We start from the raw sequence: 15,713 nt of genomic DNA on the forward strand, positions 1-15,713 counted from the left end.
TTTGAGGGGGTTTAAACCATGACATTTACACGTTTTGAAAAGTGGACCAACGTGATTATTTCACGTCTTGTCGTGATACCGGGTTGAAGAAATGTTGTTTTGGCCACTTTGTTTGATATAATCACAACAATTTAACGTAAGCAAGAATGGGATTTGAACTCAGATCTTCTTGATTAAAGCCCAACGCTTATATAGATATTGAGATATTTACAATGCATAAATGCTACGGGGGTCTCAATATCTCAGCTCTTGAAGGGTCTAGAGACTCCATTTTTGCACTCAGAATGCAGAGTTTCAAGAAGATCAGAGAAACTCAAAATTTCAACCCCCCCAAAAAAACGACAGTGGTACCCCTGTCTTTTTTTATTCGGTGCAAAAAAATAAGTTTCTCCAATCTTCTCAAAACTCTGGATTCTGATAGACTCCATACTCCATTTTTGCACTCAGGTCTATTTCTCATGCATATGCAGCATAGATATAGCACAGCTGTGTGTATATCTATGCTACATATTTCTATGCACTAATGACGCTTGAACCTGGGGGCGCCAAGTCCGGAGAATTCCAGTGCCTTTTTAAATTCAATGACATTATTTTTTATAAGTTGAATCAACCTTAATGAATTAAGTTGACCCAACGAAGTAGCCTACATTAAACTGGAACAACATCATTTTATAATGCTGAAATAAAGCAAATTAATTATGTGGAAATCCTTTCCATGATTTTTTTATGTTGATTCAAAGAGTTATTTTTTTGAGTGAAGTTAAAGGTTTAGTTCACCTCAAAATTAAAAGTCTGTCAGTAAATTCACTGTAACAACACAAGGGTGAGCAATTACTGACAGAATTAATCCTCCAGCAAAGTACAGTTCTCATCCAGTAGTGTCAGTGCAATCAAATTTATGATATTGACAATTATTGTTGAGTATTAGGTGCATTATAATATGGCATAATGTATGAATTTCCGGGGTCATTTTTTCCGTGTAACAATGATCTCTTATGGTTTTTCCTCTCCATTTTTGTCAAAGATGGAGTTTGGGTTCCTTGCCACCATCATAGTCTACACATGTCTTCGGAAACTCCTTTTCCTCGATTTACTAAAGCATAGATGTAAAACGCATTAGCAGCTGCACAGCTGTGTATATATCTATGCTGCATATCTATGCACTAATGACGCTGGAACCTGGGGGCGCCAAGTCCAGAGAATTCGGGGACTTGGCACCCCCAGGTTCCAGCGTCATTAGTGCATAGATATGCAGCATAGATATAGCACAGCTGTGTATATTACTATCAGCATTACCTAGCTACTTCCTATGACAAGACCCCTGTTCCAAGATGGCGGCGGTTTTGACGCATGCTTAGAACCTCAAAGTGACGTCTAGTGTTTATATCTATGGAAGTATTGTTGCTGTGAGTGCTGATGCCCCCTTGTTTTTTACTGGGATTGTCTTTATCAACATCGTGCACTATGCACAGTGGCAAAACTTTACTTTAGGAATGTCTTTGTAAATCTCCTATGCAGCAGTTAGGGAGAACACACAGACAGCGGGGAGTTTAACATTTTGGGTTCCCTAAAAAAATCTGAAAACTTTATTTTTGTGACTGGAAGTGAAATACCATTTGTGGAAAATATGCTTCCCTTTCAAATATACAACAACAACAACGGTGTATAATACGTCACCGTTTGTTTGGCCCGAGATAAAATTAGCCGTAACTGGCCAAACTTTGATTGGATGGTGTTTGATTGTGTTTGAAATGTAATTGTAAACAATGTCCTCTACAGCTAGATGTCCTTTTTTTGGAACCTTTTTTTTACACTATTAAGAGAGTACGGTTATTATGTCTATGGTTATTACTACCTGAAAAATGGCCAAATAAAATAAGAGATGTACAAGATTCTACATAATGTCTATCCAACCAACTCTCAGATTGCAATTCTTTTGCAAAGTTGAGGAAAAAATAAATTTTACCATTGCAATCAGGTTAAATCTTTTTGGGAGGACTTAAGTGTTATCTTAGTCCTTTTATAAAATATTATTTAAACTTTCCATTGAAAGTTTCTTTTCTTTATTTTCTAGAAGTTTCTGATCTTGTTGTTAATTTCTTTGTTGCATTGTATTTTTTTTTTATTCACAAAAAACACATTTCTCAAGACTTTAAGGGAGTAGTTCACTTTTGAAAAAACGTTTGCTGATAACTTACTCACCCCCACGTCATCCAAGATGTCCATGTCTTTCTTTCTTCAGTTGAAAAGAAATTAAGGTTTTTGATGAAAACATTCCAGGATTTTCTCCATAAATAAATGGACTTCAATGGCAACCAAACGGTTCAAGGTCCAAAAGATAGTTTCAGTGCAAACTGCACACTGTTTAAAGGGCTTTAAACGATTTCAGACGATGAATAAGGGTCTTATCAAGCGAAACTACTCCTTTAATGTCTTTATTTCTGATATTTCCCTTATTATAAAATCTCTTAAACTCAATAACAATAAGAACAAGAGTCTGAATTATGATAATATTTTTCTTACTGGTTGAGGTGTCACTGTCATTTGTCTATTTTTTCTCTTTCTCTCTATTTCCTTTTCATTTTGTTATTGTATTCAATGCAGTACGGTTTCTTGTTTTGCAATAAAAAAAATAGCCATTAACGACAGAACAAAAAAAGAAAATAAAGAAACATTTATTCTTGTAAATAAACAAAATGCCTTTAGATTTTTTTTTATCTTTATGTGATAAAATGGATCAAAAGGCTGGTAGTATATCTCCGGTAAATGTCCAAAGACAGTAAACGAGGACACAACATCAATAGTGTTAAATTATGGCCAAATGAAAAATGTATTACCGGAACAAAACAATGTAATACAAACAATTATAGAAAACATTTCAACACTTTCAAATTTGGCCATTTCAAATAGTTGAAGGTCTCACTTTGTGTGCAGTACATGAACAAACTGTTCACACATTTCAAGTTTATTTTATAAAGCTGTAAGTTTTATGAAACAACTGTCAAATATTAATCCAAGGGTGTGGTTGAACAGCATTGCTGACCTGCATGCAAGCTGATTCAATTCTCTCATTGAACATTAAGCCACAAGGCTGAACAAATAAAGTAATATCATTTCACTAAGTGCTTTTTAAAAAAACCTTTTTGTGAACACAGAATGACTTTTATAAACATCTCTATTTGAAGGTCTCATTCAACATCAAACATGTCATTCAAAAGCAATGCTAATGCTAACTGACAAGTCTCCAAATTTTCTTTCTATTGAAGTGTTCATTAATAAAGCAAAGAATAAAAAATATGTGCCACAAACATAAAAACATCAAAAACAGCATATAACAAAAAGGGACAAGCATCAAAAGAAAAATATGTATAATGCTTGTTGACATTTCTAAAACTAACAATCACTAGAGTAATGTTTCTTATCTCATCTATCATTTGTTTAGTTTCTTTAAATAGACCATATTGCTCTGAAAAGGTTTTTAATAAAGAACGATTTGATTACAGTAAACATCTAATAGTTCATTAATCAGAGTTAAGATTATACATTTTATCACAAAATTGTCTTTACATTAGCAGCGTGTTATTCAAACGACTTCACTGATTGTAAGGACCGGATCCAAGTATGTATACAACGTGGAGGGAGAGGTACCGTGCAACAAGCAATTCAAAAATAGAAAAAAATAGCATAGAAATAAGACAATAGACAAAAGAAATCCTCCCAGAGGAGACAGGCTAGTTAAGATGATGTTAAGATGATGAACCTTCCTGTGAGGTGGCTGAAATATAAAAGTATAAGCAATTAGATATTTTAAATCGGACTTTAAAAACATATATAGCTGGTAGTTCTAAAACATATTTTAGCTGAACCAACCTGTCAGATCTCTAAATTTTCTTTTTGCTTCAGCTCTTTCCTCTGAATCAAAGTACCACACAGTGATTGCATACCTGTGACGCAAAACAGACACTTCAGCATGATGCGGAAAACATCTTGATGTCGTTCTTCAGCATGAAAGCGAACTCGTGCACTGACCTTGTAGCATACGACGGCTGAACTTCATGAGGGTTCCTACGATCTGACCAGAAAAGCAGAAGTCGATCAAACAAAGGCTCGATGTCGGCTACGTAAGATTTCCCTTCAGGAAAGATCCGTAGCAATCCGCCGTGCTCCTAAGAACAAGCAGTGACATTTGATTAATTATCATCATCGACGTACAGGAAATATTTTGAAGATGACTGTGTTTTAAAAAAGCATGACTGTGTACCTTGGCATTCCAGTTTTTATTCAGGTAGTAAATACAGGTGACGCAGCGGCCATCTGCATTAGGGTTATCTACATGTTTCACGTATCCGGCTCCGTTTCCTGGATAACAAGCCACCATTGCCTGAAAAAGATGACAGATCAAACTAAGCTTGATAGATAGTCGTACATTACAACTTATCAATTAACAATTAATTAGGCTATTTCATATTTATGCATTTCTCCTCTTAAACAACCAGGGACCAGAATTTGTAGTTTGTAAATAAAGTTAACAAATCAAGTCAAGTCAAGTATATTTATAGCACTTTTCATAATATAGATTGCCTCAAAGCAACTTCACAGTATCAATCAAAACATAATAATAATGTTTGTTTCTTAGTGGAAAAATATCCACGTTTGGTAGAGCTGATCGATGGTATTATTGATTGGTTAATTAATTTGAATATCCCCAACTGAGAAAGCCAAAGGCAACTGTGGCAAGGAACCAAAAAACGCCATAAAGTGACCTAATGTTGTCCTAAAACTCCATCAGGTGAGCCAATGGAGAGAAGGAAAAAAAAAAGCCTTGGGAGAACCCAGGCTCAGTCGGGGGCCAGTTCTCCTCTGCCGTTTATGAACTTTTAACTGTAAGGTAAAAATTAGGGCTGTCAAACGATTAATCACGATTAATCGCATCCAAAATAAAAGTTTGTGTTTACATAATATATATGGGTGCACTGCGTATAATTATTTTGTATATAAATACACACACATGCATGTATATTTAAGAAAAAAATATTATTTATATATAAAATATTTATATTTATATATAATATACATAAATCTATATACAGTGTATACATGAAAATATTTTTTAAATATATATGAGCATGTGTGTGTATTTATATATATAAAATAATTATACACAGTGCACCCACATATATTATGTAACCACAAACTTTTATTTTGGATGCGATTAATCGCGATTAATCATTTGACAGCCCTAGTAAAAATGTATATGAATGTCTGATGGCGTTCACATGCGCGTTAAGTATTGATTCTTTAGTTATGTGCGTTTGAATATATGTGTGCAGGTTTGTAATTCCCTAAAAAACATGCCTGAACAAACTACTTGTCTTGTCTATAAATTTGATACCAAATTATTCAATATTTTTGAGAGGTGAACTAAAGACACCCATACACTACAAAAAACCAGGCAGGCACCCATTCACTACAAAAACAAATGTTACAAAGAATGTTATACGATATTTTTGAGAGATGAACTAAAGGCACCCATACACTTCAAGATAATTCTCCCCTTCCGACAAGGTAAAATGCCAATTATCTTGATGGTTCTACAGATTATTTTATCAGATTTTCCTGAGGTGTGAGGAGTGTTACTCAAATGAAAATTATTCATAAATGTTATCCTGCAAATTCATTAGATATATTCATACTGTTTGTGATTAATGTACTTTTTGTAGCATATCATTTGAAGTTATTGAACATTTCTTTTTGGATAGACTTTAAAAAAAGTTAATAAAGCAAAACTCTTAATTTAGAACCTTGTGACATTTTACTTTGTTATCAAAAGCCACATTGAAAAATTATATCATTAATGTTTTAATTATTATGTCAGTTTTATTTTCATAAGACAAAAAGAACTCAAAAGAAACCCTCGGATATTACCTTTTGTAATACTGATCTCACAATATAATCTGAAACCCTTTCAAACATGAGATCACAAAACAAAAAGCTTATAAAAAATTGTAAAGCATTTCAAATATATGTAACTGCCCTAATTTTATATAGCACTTTTTATCCCAGAATTTTTTTACATAAATGTTTATTCTGTTTTAGTTGTCTGTTGCACGTACTCTGAACTGTACCACAATGCCTTGTATACACTATATATATATATATACATATATATATATATATATATATATATATTGTACTTATTACAATATTGTACTTGTCTGTGATTAAACTAAATAAATAAAAAAAATGTAAAATTCCAAACATTATTATCGCCATGTCTTCTTGTCCGTCCTCCACCATGTTTGTTCACTCTAAAGTCACATATGACCGTAAGAGATTTCGCGAGATTTACTGTGTCCACAGTCGGAACAAAACAAAAAAAGGAACAAAACTATTTCTGAATATTATAAGATTTAAAAAAATCTTGGTTACACTTTAAGTTAAGGTGTCATTGTTAATACTGAGTAATATTACTTAAAAACATGTACTTATAGGGTTTGGGTAGGATTAGGATTTGATTGAGGTTTACTGATATTACTACACTGTAAAAAAATATTTTCATGATTTGAAAGCAACATTTTTTCTTTTGTCAAAATCAACTTAAATAATTTATGTAGTTCAGATAACATAATATTTTGAGTTTCTGATTATTAAATCAATCTCCTTTATTGTATTAACTCAATTTTTCAATTTCAATGAACTTAACATTTTAAGGCAACCAGGTTACTTAATTTAAGTTAAACCAACATTATTTTAAGTACATGTAACATATACGCTTTTAAAAACATTTGTTGGTTTAACTTTGGTAAGTAACCTAGTTGCTTTAATTTTTCGATTTCAATGAACTAGTTAATACAATGTTAATACAATGGAGATTAATTGAATCACTAGAAACTCAGAATATTATGTTATCTGAATTACATAAATTATCTAAGTTGATTTGACAAAAGAAAAAATGTTTTGATTACAAATCATGAAAATATTTTTTACAGTGTAACAATGACACAGTAAAATAAAGTGTTACCAAAATCTTTTAATGTAAGCTGATGCTTTAATGTATCTATAAAATATATCCAAAACAAAGCATCAGCTCCATCTTGGAATAATTATGAATGCAGTCTAGACTTATGAAGTCTAATATTTAAATATACTATCAGTGTAAAAAAAAAAAAAACAAAGCACTTCATTTATCCTCTCAGCAGATCCTGGTTAGCCCTCACAAATACACACACAATGGGGACAACAGTCACCGGTGCCCATGTTTACATTTCTGCAGACAAGTCTTTATCATGATCACGTTCCCACAATAATAGTGCACACGCAAGTTGAACGTCATAGCATAATATAAACATGTAGCAGCACAGACAGCAGGAGGAAGTGTTTGCGTGCACCAGTGTGTGTGTGTGTGTGTGTGTGTGTGTGCGTGTGTACAGCGAGGGTAAAGAGAGCAAGCTTGGCCAGCAGCCAGTGCGCTGAGGGTTTAATGACAGTGCTACGTGTTGAGCGTGAGTCCACAGCACTACACACACTTCAGCTGCGTACACAATCCAGAGCTCTGATTCAGCCCACAGGCGCAGTCAAAATGAAACCATATCAAAACACCCACTTGACAAATATTAATACTCTATTTCCTCTTGCTAACGGAGAATGATTGCACTAACCCTGTTTATCCATGTCATTCTTTCTTCAGTCGAAAAGAAATTAAGGTTTTTGATGAAATCATTCCAGGATTTTCTCCATATAATGGACTTCAATGGGAACCAAACAGTTCAAGGTCCAAAAGACAGTTTCAGTGCAAACTGTTCAAAGGGCTTTAAACGATTCCAGACGATGAATAAGGATCTTATCAAGCGAAACGATCGCTCATTTAAAGTTTAAGTTTTATAAGCACAAATGCTCGCCTTGCTCTGTTCTGTGATGCTCGTTCGTGACGCTCCATTTCGAACTCGTCCATCAAAATGAACGAATCTTTTCCCAAGTCAATTCGTTCATTTCGTTCGTTGAATGAAACAAATGACTAATGAACGAGTTTGAACAGGAGAGTCACGAACGTGCATCACAGAACAGAGCAAGGCGACCATTTGAGCATCTCCGGAGGGCGTTTTAGTGAGGACGGGACAAAACGGAGGACTCTAGAAACGATGACGTCGAGGCTCATGCTTGCCTCTATGATTGGGTGACATCAGTCATGACGTGTCCTTCCCTGATTCGTCAGCCACCCATCACATGACCCGTTTCCAGTTTACACCGGCATGCGCATGCCCAGTGTTGGTGAATGGTCATGTGATCCGCGTTTTCAGTCGTTTTAATGTGGACGGAGATAAATTATAATACATAGAGATCATATTCATTTTAATTCTCCGTTTTTAAATGAAAACGCAGTAGTGTGGACGGGCCTTAGACAGACGTCAGTCACTGAGCTCTGCAACCGAAACAGCAGCTTATGCCACGTTCACGACATAATTACTGTAATTTGGAAGACCTGTAACGTACGTGACGTAATGTTGCGTAACGTATGTACCTGAAACCTGTAACGGTTTACTCGGATTGGTTTGTGACTCGAATTTATGCATTTCAATGTGAACCCTATCAATGATGAAATAAATCTGCAGAAGTCATGTGGTACAAGTGTTAGTGCTCTTTAAGTTGTTTAGGTTCATTATTATTGTATTGTTATGTTATTCGCTTTGAGACATGAGGTAGTTTAACGCCGTCTCTCGTGACGCTTTTGTTTGCTCCCTGCTGTGAGCATTCATGTGATTTGGAGGAGGCGTGGCTTTGGAGACGCTCTGAAGGGAGAGTGGGATCTTATGCTTTCAAAGCTAGCTTGCTATTGCTAATCTCTCCGAAAATTGCCTAGAGTACCTTTCAAGGAGTTCACTTTAAAAAAAAAAACTTTTGCTGATAATTTACTCACTCCCAAGTCATCCAAGATGTTCATGTCTTTCTTTCTTCAGTCGAAAAGAAATTAAGGTTTTTGATGAAAAGATTACAGGATTTTCTCCATATAATGGACTTCAATGGGTACCAAACGGTTCAAGGTCCAAATGAGAGTTTCAGTGCAGCTTCAAAGGTCTTTAAATGACACCAGACAATATCGTGAAGCTACCTTTGAAGCTGCACTGAAACTCTTTATCAAGCGAAACGATCGGTAAATTCAAAAATAAATACAAAAGTCTAAGTTTTATAAGCACTTAAACTTTTGTTCGTGACTCTCCTGTTCAAACTCGTTCATTAAAACGAAAAATCTTTTTTCGAGTCACTTGGTTCATTCAATGAACGAAATGAGAAGAAAAAAGATTCATTCATTTTGATGAACAAGTTCGAACAGGAGAGTCACGAACGCGCATCACAGAACAGAGCAAGGCGAGCATTTGAGCTTATAAAACTTAAACTTTTTTATTTATTTTTTAAATGACCGAACGTTTCGCTCGATAAGACCCTTATTCATCATCTGGAATCGTTTAAAGCCCTTTGAAGCTGCACTGAAACTGTCATTTGGACCTTGAACCGTTTGGTTCCCAGTGAAGTCCATTATATGGAGAAAAATGCTGGAATGTTTTCATCAAAAACCTTAATTTCTTTTTCGTTTGAAGAAAGAATGACATGGACATCTTGGATGACATGGGGGTGAGTAAATTATCAGCAAAAGTTTTTTTTTTAAAGTGAACTACTCCTTTAATTATAGTAAAAGCATTAATCAACATTAATAAGACCTTATTGCAAAGGGTTACACTCTAAAAATTGCTGGGTTGTTTGTTTTAACCCAACTTCGGGCCAAATATAGACAAACCCAGCCATTGGGTTACATTTTTTAATTACATTTTTAACCCAATGTTTGGTTTTGTCCATATTTGACCCAAAGTTGGGTTAACACATTCCAGCATTTTGAGAGCATTTTTAGACACTACCGTTCAAAAAACTGCTCTAAACTGCTTCTTTTCATTATTACTGTCAAGGCTGTCTTTTTTATGTATTAGCCTATGTATTGTAGGGGTGTAACATATTTCGTGTCACAATATTTCACAATACAAAAAGGCTACAATATGTATTGTGGATGGTGACAATATGTATTGCCTATATTAAAATTACTGTGCGAGAAAAAAAATCAAGTTTACATAGTTTTAGTGTCAGTATTAAACTTCTATATATAATGTTGAATATAATGTATAATAATACAATGTGGAAATATTTGTGGGTTCAGATAATGCCAAATGTCTTGTTACCACTCTAAAAAATGTTGGGTTGTTTCAACCCAAATTTGAGTCAAATATGGACAAACCCAAATGTTGGGTTAAAAATGTAATTTAAAGTTGAAGTTGGGTTCAAATTTTAAATTACATTTTTAACCCAACATTTGGGTTTGTCCACATTTGACCCAAATTTGGGTTAAAACAACCCAGCACCGTTTAGAGTGCAGTAAAAAAGTGGCCAGCATTATTTCAAATATATCTAGTCACTGACAGAGTGCAACCATGTTTGTCCCAAAATAATTCTGTATTTTCAGCATCAGAATCATGAATATTTTTATTTTGGTGTCTCTATTGTCCTGTCCATTGGAGTCCAACCCTATTCATTTCCAACCAGAATGAAATACCAAATTTACCATTTTAATCACCAGTACATTTTTTGTAAACCTTTATCATATGTTTTGGGGTATCACATTAATATCGTATTGTGAATTCAGTATCGCGATAGGGATCGAATCGTTACATGAGGATATCGTTACACCCCTATTATATTGTGATGTCTGTAAGGTTTTGGATTGTTAAATCAGCTGACACCCCAAAAAAGTGTTTAGGGCAGCAGCACTGAATATTTCTGCTTAATGTTTTCATTCAGCAGACTTACAAAAGAGAAAAAGCAACAAAATATAAATAGAAACTGCAACACTTTTGGGCAAGTAAAACTCTTGTGTCCACAGCTGAAAAGTGTCCCTCAAACATCCTGTTGCTACACTCGGGGCCTCCTGTAGCTCGATGAACACTAGTGAGAGGAGACACGTACGGTTCACAACAGCACAAACTGAAAGCCTATCCTTGCCATTCATCAGTGAAGACTGTGAGCCAAAAGCACTCTACTGTAACTGTTCGAAACAAAGAGCCAAACAAAGGCCGAAACTAATGAGTGAGAACCTGCCCAGATGAACAAACTGTTGAAATAATTAAACACTTAATTAATCAACAAGTTGTAATAATCACAATATGCTTGTGTAGACACTACCGTTCAAAAGTTTGGAGTCAGTTTTTTTTTTTTTTAAAGGAATTAATACTTTTATTAATTTTATTTCATTTATTCATAAGGTGAAAATAAATTATTTGTTATCTTTTTCAAATTAATGCAGTTATGTTTTTAAAAAGAACCCTTTAAATCTAACATGGTTTCCACACAAATATTTAGTACAAACTTTTTAAATGGTAGTGTATATAAAGATTCATTTTACCAGTGGCATTAAATAAGTAGGCCTACTTTATTATTTGAAAAATGAATGCAATCTCAAAGTCATAGCAAACATTCTACTGCTTCATGTAAATTCCTAAACAAGTCTCCAACTATTTGAATGTACATTATAATATGTATATTAATGACCAATTTAATTTTAAGGATTTTTATCTCACTAACAGACAGATGTCAAAGATTAATTAAGAACTCTTTATTTTATATTGCCAACATTGAAGACACCTGATGTTAACAAGCAGAATCACTGAAGGAGAAAACCGTAATTTTATAACAAACCTAAAATAAACACTGATCACCATAATGGTTACTTCAATTTATGTTTTTTTGGTTGTTGTTGTTGTTGTAAGTTTTACTGATTTTAAATGGTTAACTTTTAATGAATTAATTTGATTAATTATAGCTCAATTCTAATTTGTTAAATTTAATTAATAATATTGCTTGCAATCTGTTGCCACGATTTTGTTTTGATTAGATAAAGCATGTTCATTTTTACAGTGTACATGTCCAAACTATCTGACTATAAATAAACAATATATAATTCATATAGGCTAGTTATGCTCAAATGTTGTACAATTTTTACAAGTAAACTGACTTAAAATGTACATGCTAATAATAAAAGTAATGTTGTAGTCTAAATTTAAAAGGTGAATCAAAGTTTCATAACATTTTGAAGATACATTTATAATCTGTTAAGTATAAGAATTGTACAAAAAGATTATGAAAGTTACTGTGTAATCAATTAACGATGTTCTTAAAGCACTTTAAAGAGCAATAAGGCTTAGCCTACCTTTGACCTTGCACGAATACTTTTGCCGAGGTGACCCACACATAAAGAAATGAGTTTGTCTATGAGTGTTAATAAGAAGTTGACAGCCTCCGTGCCCCTCTCGGTCCCGTTAACCCATGTTGTTTTATCCCCTCTGATGTTTCTCCGGGAAACTCCATTGCTTCGGCCGGCCAGCTGCCCATCGTTGAGAAGCCCACAGCAATGCATGCGTTTGACCTGACCCAGAACCATGTGTCCCGCTATGTCCCCCAGAAAATGATCCACGTAAAAGAATCCTCTGTCCAACAGAGCCGGCACCACTTGCTCGGCTGCCAAAGTCTCCAACTGCGTGTCCAGTGCAAGCTGAAGAAACGGCATTTTATCCTGAGCTTGGTGCATTCAAATTAAAGGAAGTTATTTTTTTTAAGTGATCTCTAATGGCACATCCTCGTCCTTCAAAAGACGGATAAATAATGGCACATCATGCAGAAGATATGGTCTGTTTGGTGGGCTCTACACTGCTCTTATGATCGCTCTGTGTGAGGGACGAGCGCGAGATATGCGAGCGCACCTGAAGCGCATGTGGAACGTGCAGAATGTGTGTCGCGCGCTCGAGTGGGCGGATCGGATGTTCACATGAAACCCCATTCTGTGAGCTTCTGGTCAACAAATGGGGCCGGACAATACATGTTTCCTACGACACTAGAGTTATCATCCTTCAGGGGGCGCAAGAAGGCTCACAACCCCGAATTAGCCATTCAGCCGCGTACAAATCTCAGGATATTTTTGTCTTATTGGAAACTTTTGTATTCTTTAAAGTGTAATATTTTTAAAATATCAATTTCATAGATTGGAAACTGGCATACATTTAGAAATCTTTCACTGAAATCGTTATAAAATGAGTTTGATTGAGCCATCCTGAACAAGCTGAGTAATGGAACGAACACCACGTGATAAGAACGCCTACGTGCTACTTCAGAAGTAGCCTGCCCTACACTGAAACATAATTCACAGATGAACAATGACACAGAGAAATCCATTGATTTGAAAATACGTGATTCTGTGATGATCAATCAATAAGGAAGTAACAACCCACGTTATTAGGCTAATAAATAGAATAGACTAGGCTATATAAAGGTACAAAATTATTGCAGAAACGACTAAATTAGTCAATTTAACATTAAACCACACACATACACACAGTTTTTTTCTCTTCATTGCACTTCACCTGTAGTTTGTTTCATAATCTAGTCTTTCTTATAAATCTGGCACTCTAGGCTATATAGAGTAATATTGTTACTTGTTAGGCTCTGTGACAAATAGCTTGTTCATCGATTTAAAAAAATGTAAATGTAAATAAATGCTACTTGAAAAAATAAAATAGAAACAAATATCAGAATAAATAAATTTTAGAAAATAAATGAATGAATTAGTAAAAAAGATCATTTGAACAGATTTTTTTTTTTGTTAAAATACCCTACATATGATGTATTTGATCAGAAGCTGTAAAAAAATATTGTTGGTTTAACTTAAAAAATGAAGTAACCTGGTTGCTTAAAATTTTAAGTTCGTTGAAATGGAAATATTGAGTTAATACAATACAATTATTCAAGTTGATTTGACAACTGAAATGTTAAGTTTACAAATCATGAAAATACTTTTTTACAGTGTGATTAGTTTATAGGCTAAATGTATAATGGATATTTTTTTCTGACAAAAAAACGCATCACTTTGCTTCAGCCTTTATTAACCCTGGAGACGTATGGATTTGCCTACTTTTTTTTTTTTTTTTTTCCAAAATATTCACTCCCATTAGGCTATAAAGCTTGGAAGAGTCCGGGTATAATTCTGCACCTATGGCTTGAAGGTGAGTAAATTATCGGATCATTTTTATTCTTTGGTGAATGAACCCTTAATTGTGTTTTTGAATTGTTCGGCTGATGAAACACTGCAATATATCTTTCTGGTGCCATTGAAACATGGCAATGATCCCTCACAGGCACAGCCTCGCATTCACCTGTCATATCGTAGCCTACGTGACAAAGTCCAGGCACATTAAGCCCCGCCCAGTTAAGAACCCTGCCTCACACACACAGACTCTGAGTGCCATTCTACCGCAGTGTTGTATTTCAGTGAGTTGAACCCCACTGTGCTGAATGTTGATTCACTATGTGTCTGTAGGCTAACGCCCAGCAGGGTCAGGCCACACAGGGGACTCGAGACTGAAATAATGTAAATAAGTACCATTGCCTTATCTCAACGACCCGTCCTATGATTAGAGTAGGTATCAGTAGGCTACACATCGTAAGATGTTATGAGATCATTTTATGGTCATGACCTGGCTGACTGACCGCCATTGAGGAGCCGAACAGCGGCATGTAGGCTACGCGCACAAATCTGCTTTACTCTCACTCTTCAATGAGAACACATCTTATAATGTGTAGCTACAATCTAATATTTTATAAAGTTTACAAGATAGGCCTACCAGCATCCCATCTGGTCGACTTCCAAAATTTGCATTGCAACACTTTTATGATTGTTTTTATGTTGCAAATTAAAGCATGCGACTTTATGCGTATGTAGCAAAGTTTAGGTTTAGGCTTGCCAGGTTTGGTTGCTTAAGCAACTCGCGACTCAGGTGCGGTAAAGTTCACGAGTTACTCACTCACTCACCTTGTGTCTCCCTCTGATTTTGAACTTGTCCAGTCTGCCGTCCGCGCACGTAATGAGTTTGTCCATTCGGGTCAGCAGATAGCCAATGTTTAGGCACCTGCTTTCGGTGCCATCGACCCATGCAATCTCGTCCCCTCGAATATCTTTGCTTTTGCCCAGTTTTTGGCTCACTAACTGCCCGTCCTGCATTTGTCCACTCTGATGAATGCGCCTCACCTCCTGCAGAACGCGCTCTCCGATTCTCACCCCGAGAAAATGATCCACTATACACAAACCGTATGAGTTCATGCATGGGACTATGTATTGCAAGACCAATTTGTGTGTCTTTATGCGTTTGCGCTCATTAGATTTTGCCCGGTTACTGCGGGGGTTCCTGAGCTCTCTGGGCAGCTCCATGCGTCCACGAGTTTCACCTGGACAACTTTGCTGCTGCCCTTGACGTTGGCGATCTTTTCGCATCTGTTGTTCATCCGTAAGATTTCCTTGCTTTTCTGCCATTGCATTGAGTCCAGTGCGGCAGAAGCGCAGCGCGCGCACTTGATGTCAGATGAGAGGGGAGAGTCTACGTGAACACCATCACATGTCTGTCAAAGCCTAATTTAGATCTCACACAAGCCTGGGAGGGAAGAAAAGATGTTCACTGATGAAATACAATTACATCTTTATGTAACCTACCTATGTCCTCCTGCCTATGGAGTTCCAAAGCTGCCAAAATAATAAATTAATAAATAGGCTATATGGGCCTAAATAAATGTACGAATGGGGGGTGGGGTCATGATGCATTAATCATTGCTATAAAAGTTGATAAGTGTCATTC

At 35.5% G+C, this 15,713-nt stretch overlaps 1 protein-coding gene across 2 annotated transcripts; it reads right to left on the reverse strand.

The window, feature by feature from the left end:
• Nucleotides 1-2,659: 2,659 nt before the first annotated feature.
• On the reverse strand, nucleotides 2,660-15,409 carry egln3 (egl-9 family hypoxia inducible factor 3). Of its 2 annotated transcripts, none has more exons than XM_039674060.2 (5): nucleotides 14,897-15,409; nucleotides 4,262-4,381; nucleotides 4,030-4,166; nucleotides 3,871-3,944; nucleotides 2,660-3,775 (listed from the first exon to the last, which is right to left on the reverse strand). In XM_039674060.2, exons 1-5 carry the CDS (start codon nucleotides 15,392-15,394, stop codon nucleotides 3,747-3,749), a joined length of 858 nt encoding a protein of 285 aa, XP_039529994.2. In that variant the 5' UTR covers nucleotides 15,395-15,409; the 3' UTR covers nucleotides 2,660-3,746. The 2 variants fall into 2 exon arrangements, with proteins under 2 accessions (XP_039529994.2, XP_039530004.2); XM_039674070.2 differs by lacking the exon at nucleotides 14,897-15,409 and adding an exon at nucleotides 12,245-12,837.
• Nucleotides 15,410-15,713: the final 304 nt, after the last annotated feature.

This window comes from Pimephales promelas, chromosome 15, assembly GCF_988280905.1.
Source record: "Pimephales promelas chromosome 15, fPimPro1.hap1.1, whole genome shotgun sequence".
Classification (NCBI taxonomy): Eukaryota; Metazoa; Chordata; class Actinopteri; order Cypriniformes; family Leuciscidae; genus Pimephales; species Pimephales promelas.

Coding starts and splice junctions, on each gene's coding strand:
- egln3 (XM_039674060.2), bottom strand. CDS start 15,394: ATGGCAGAAAAGCAAGGAAATCTTACGGATGAACAACAGATGCGAAAA. Junction 4,382..14,896: donor AAATCAGAGGGAGACACAAG/GTGAGTGAGTGA, acceptor CATCTTTTTCAG/GCAATGGTGGCTTGTTATCC. Junction 3,945..4,029: donor CAGCCGTCGTATGCTACAAG/GTCAGTGCACGA, acceptor TTTGCGTCACAG/GTATGCAATCACTGTGTGGT.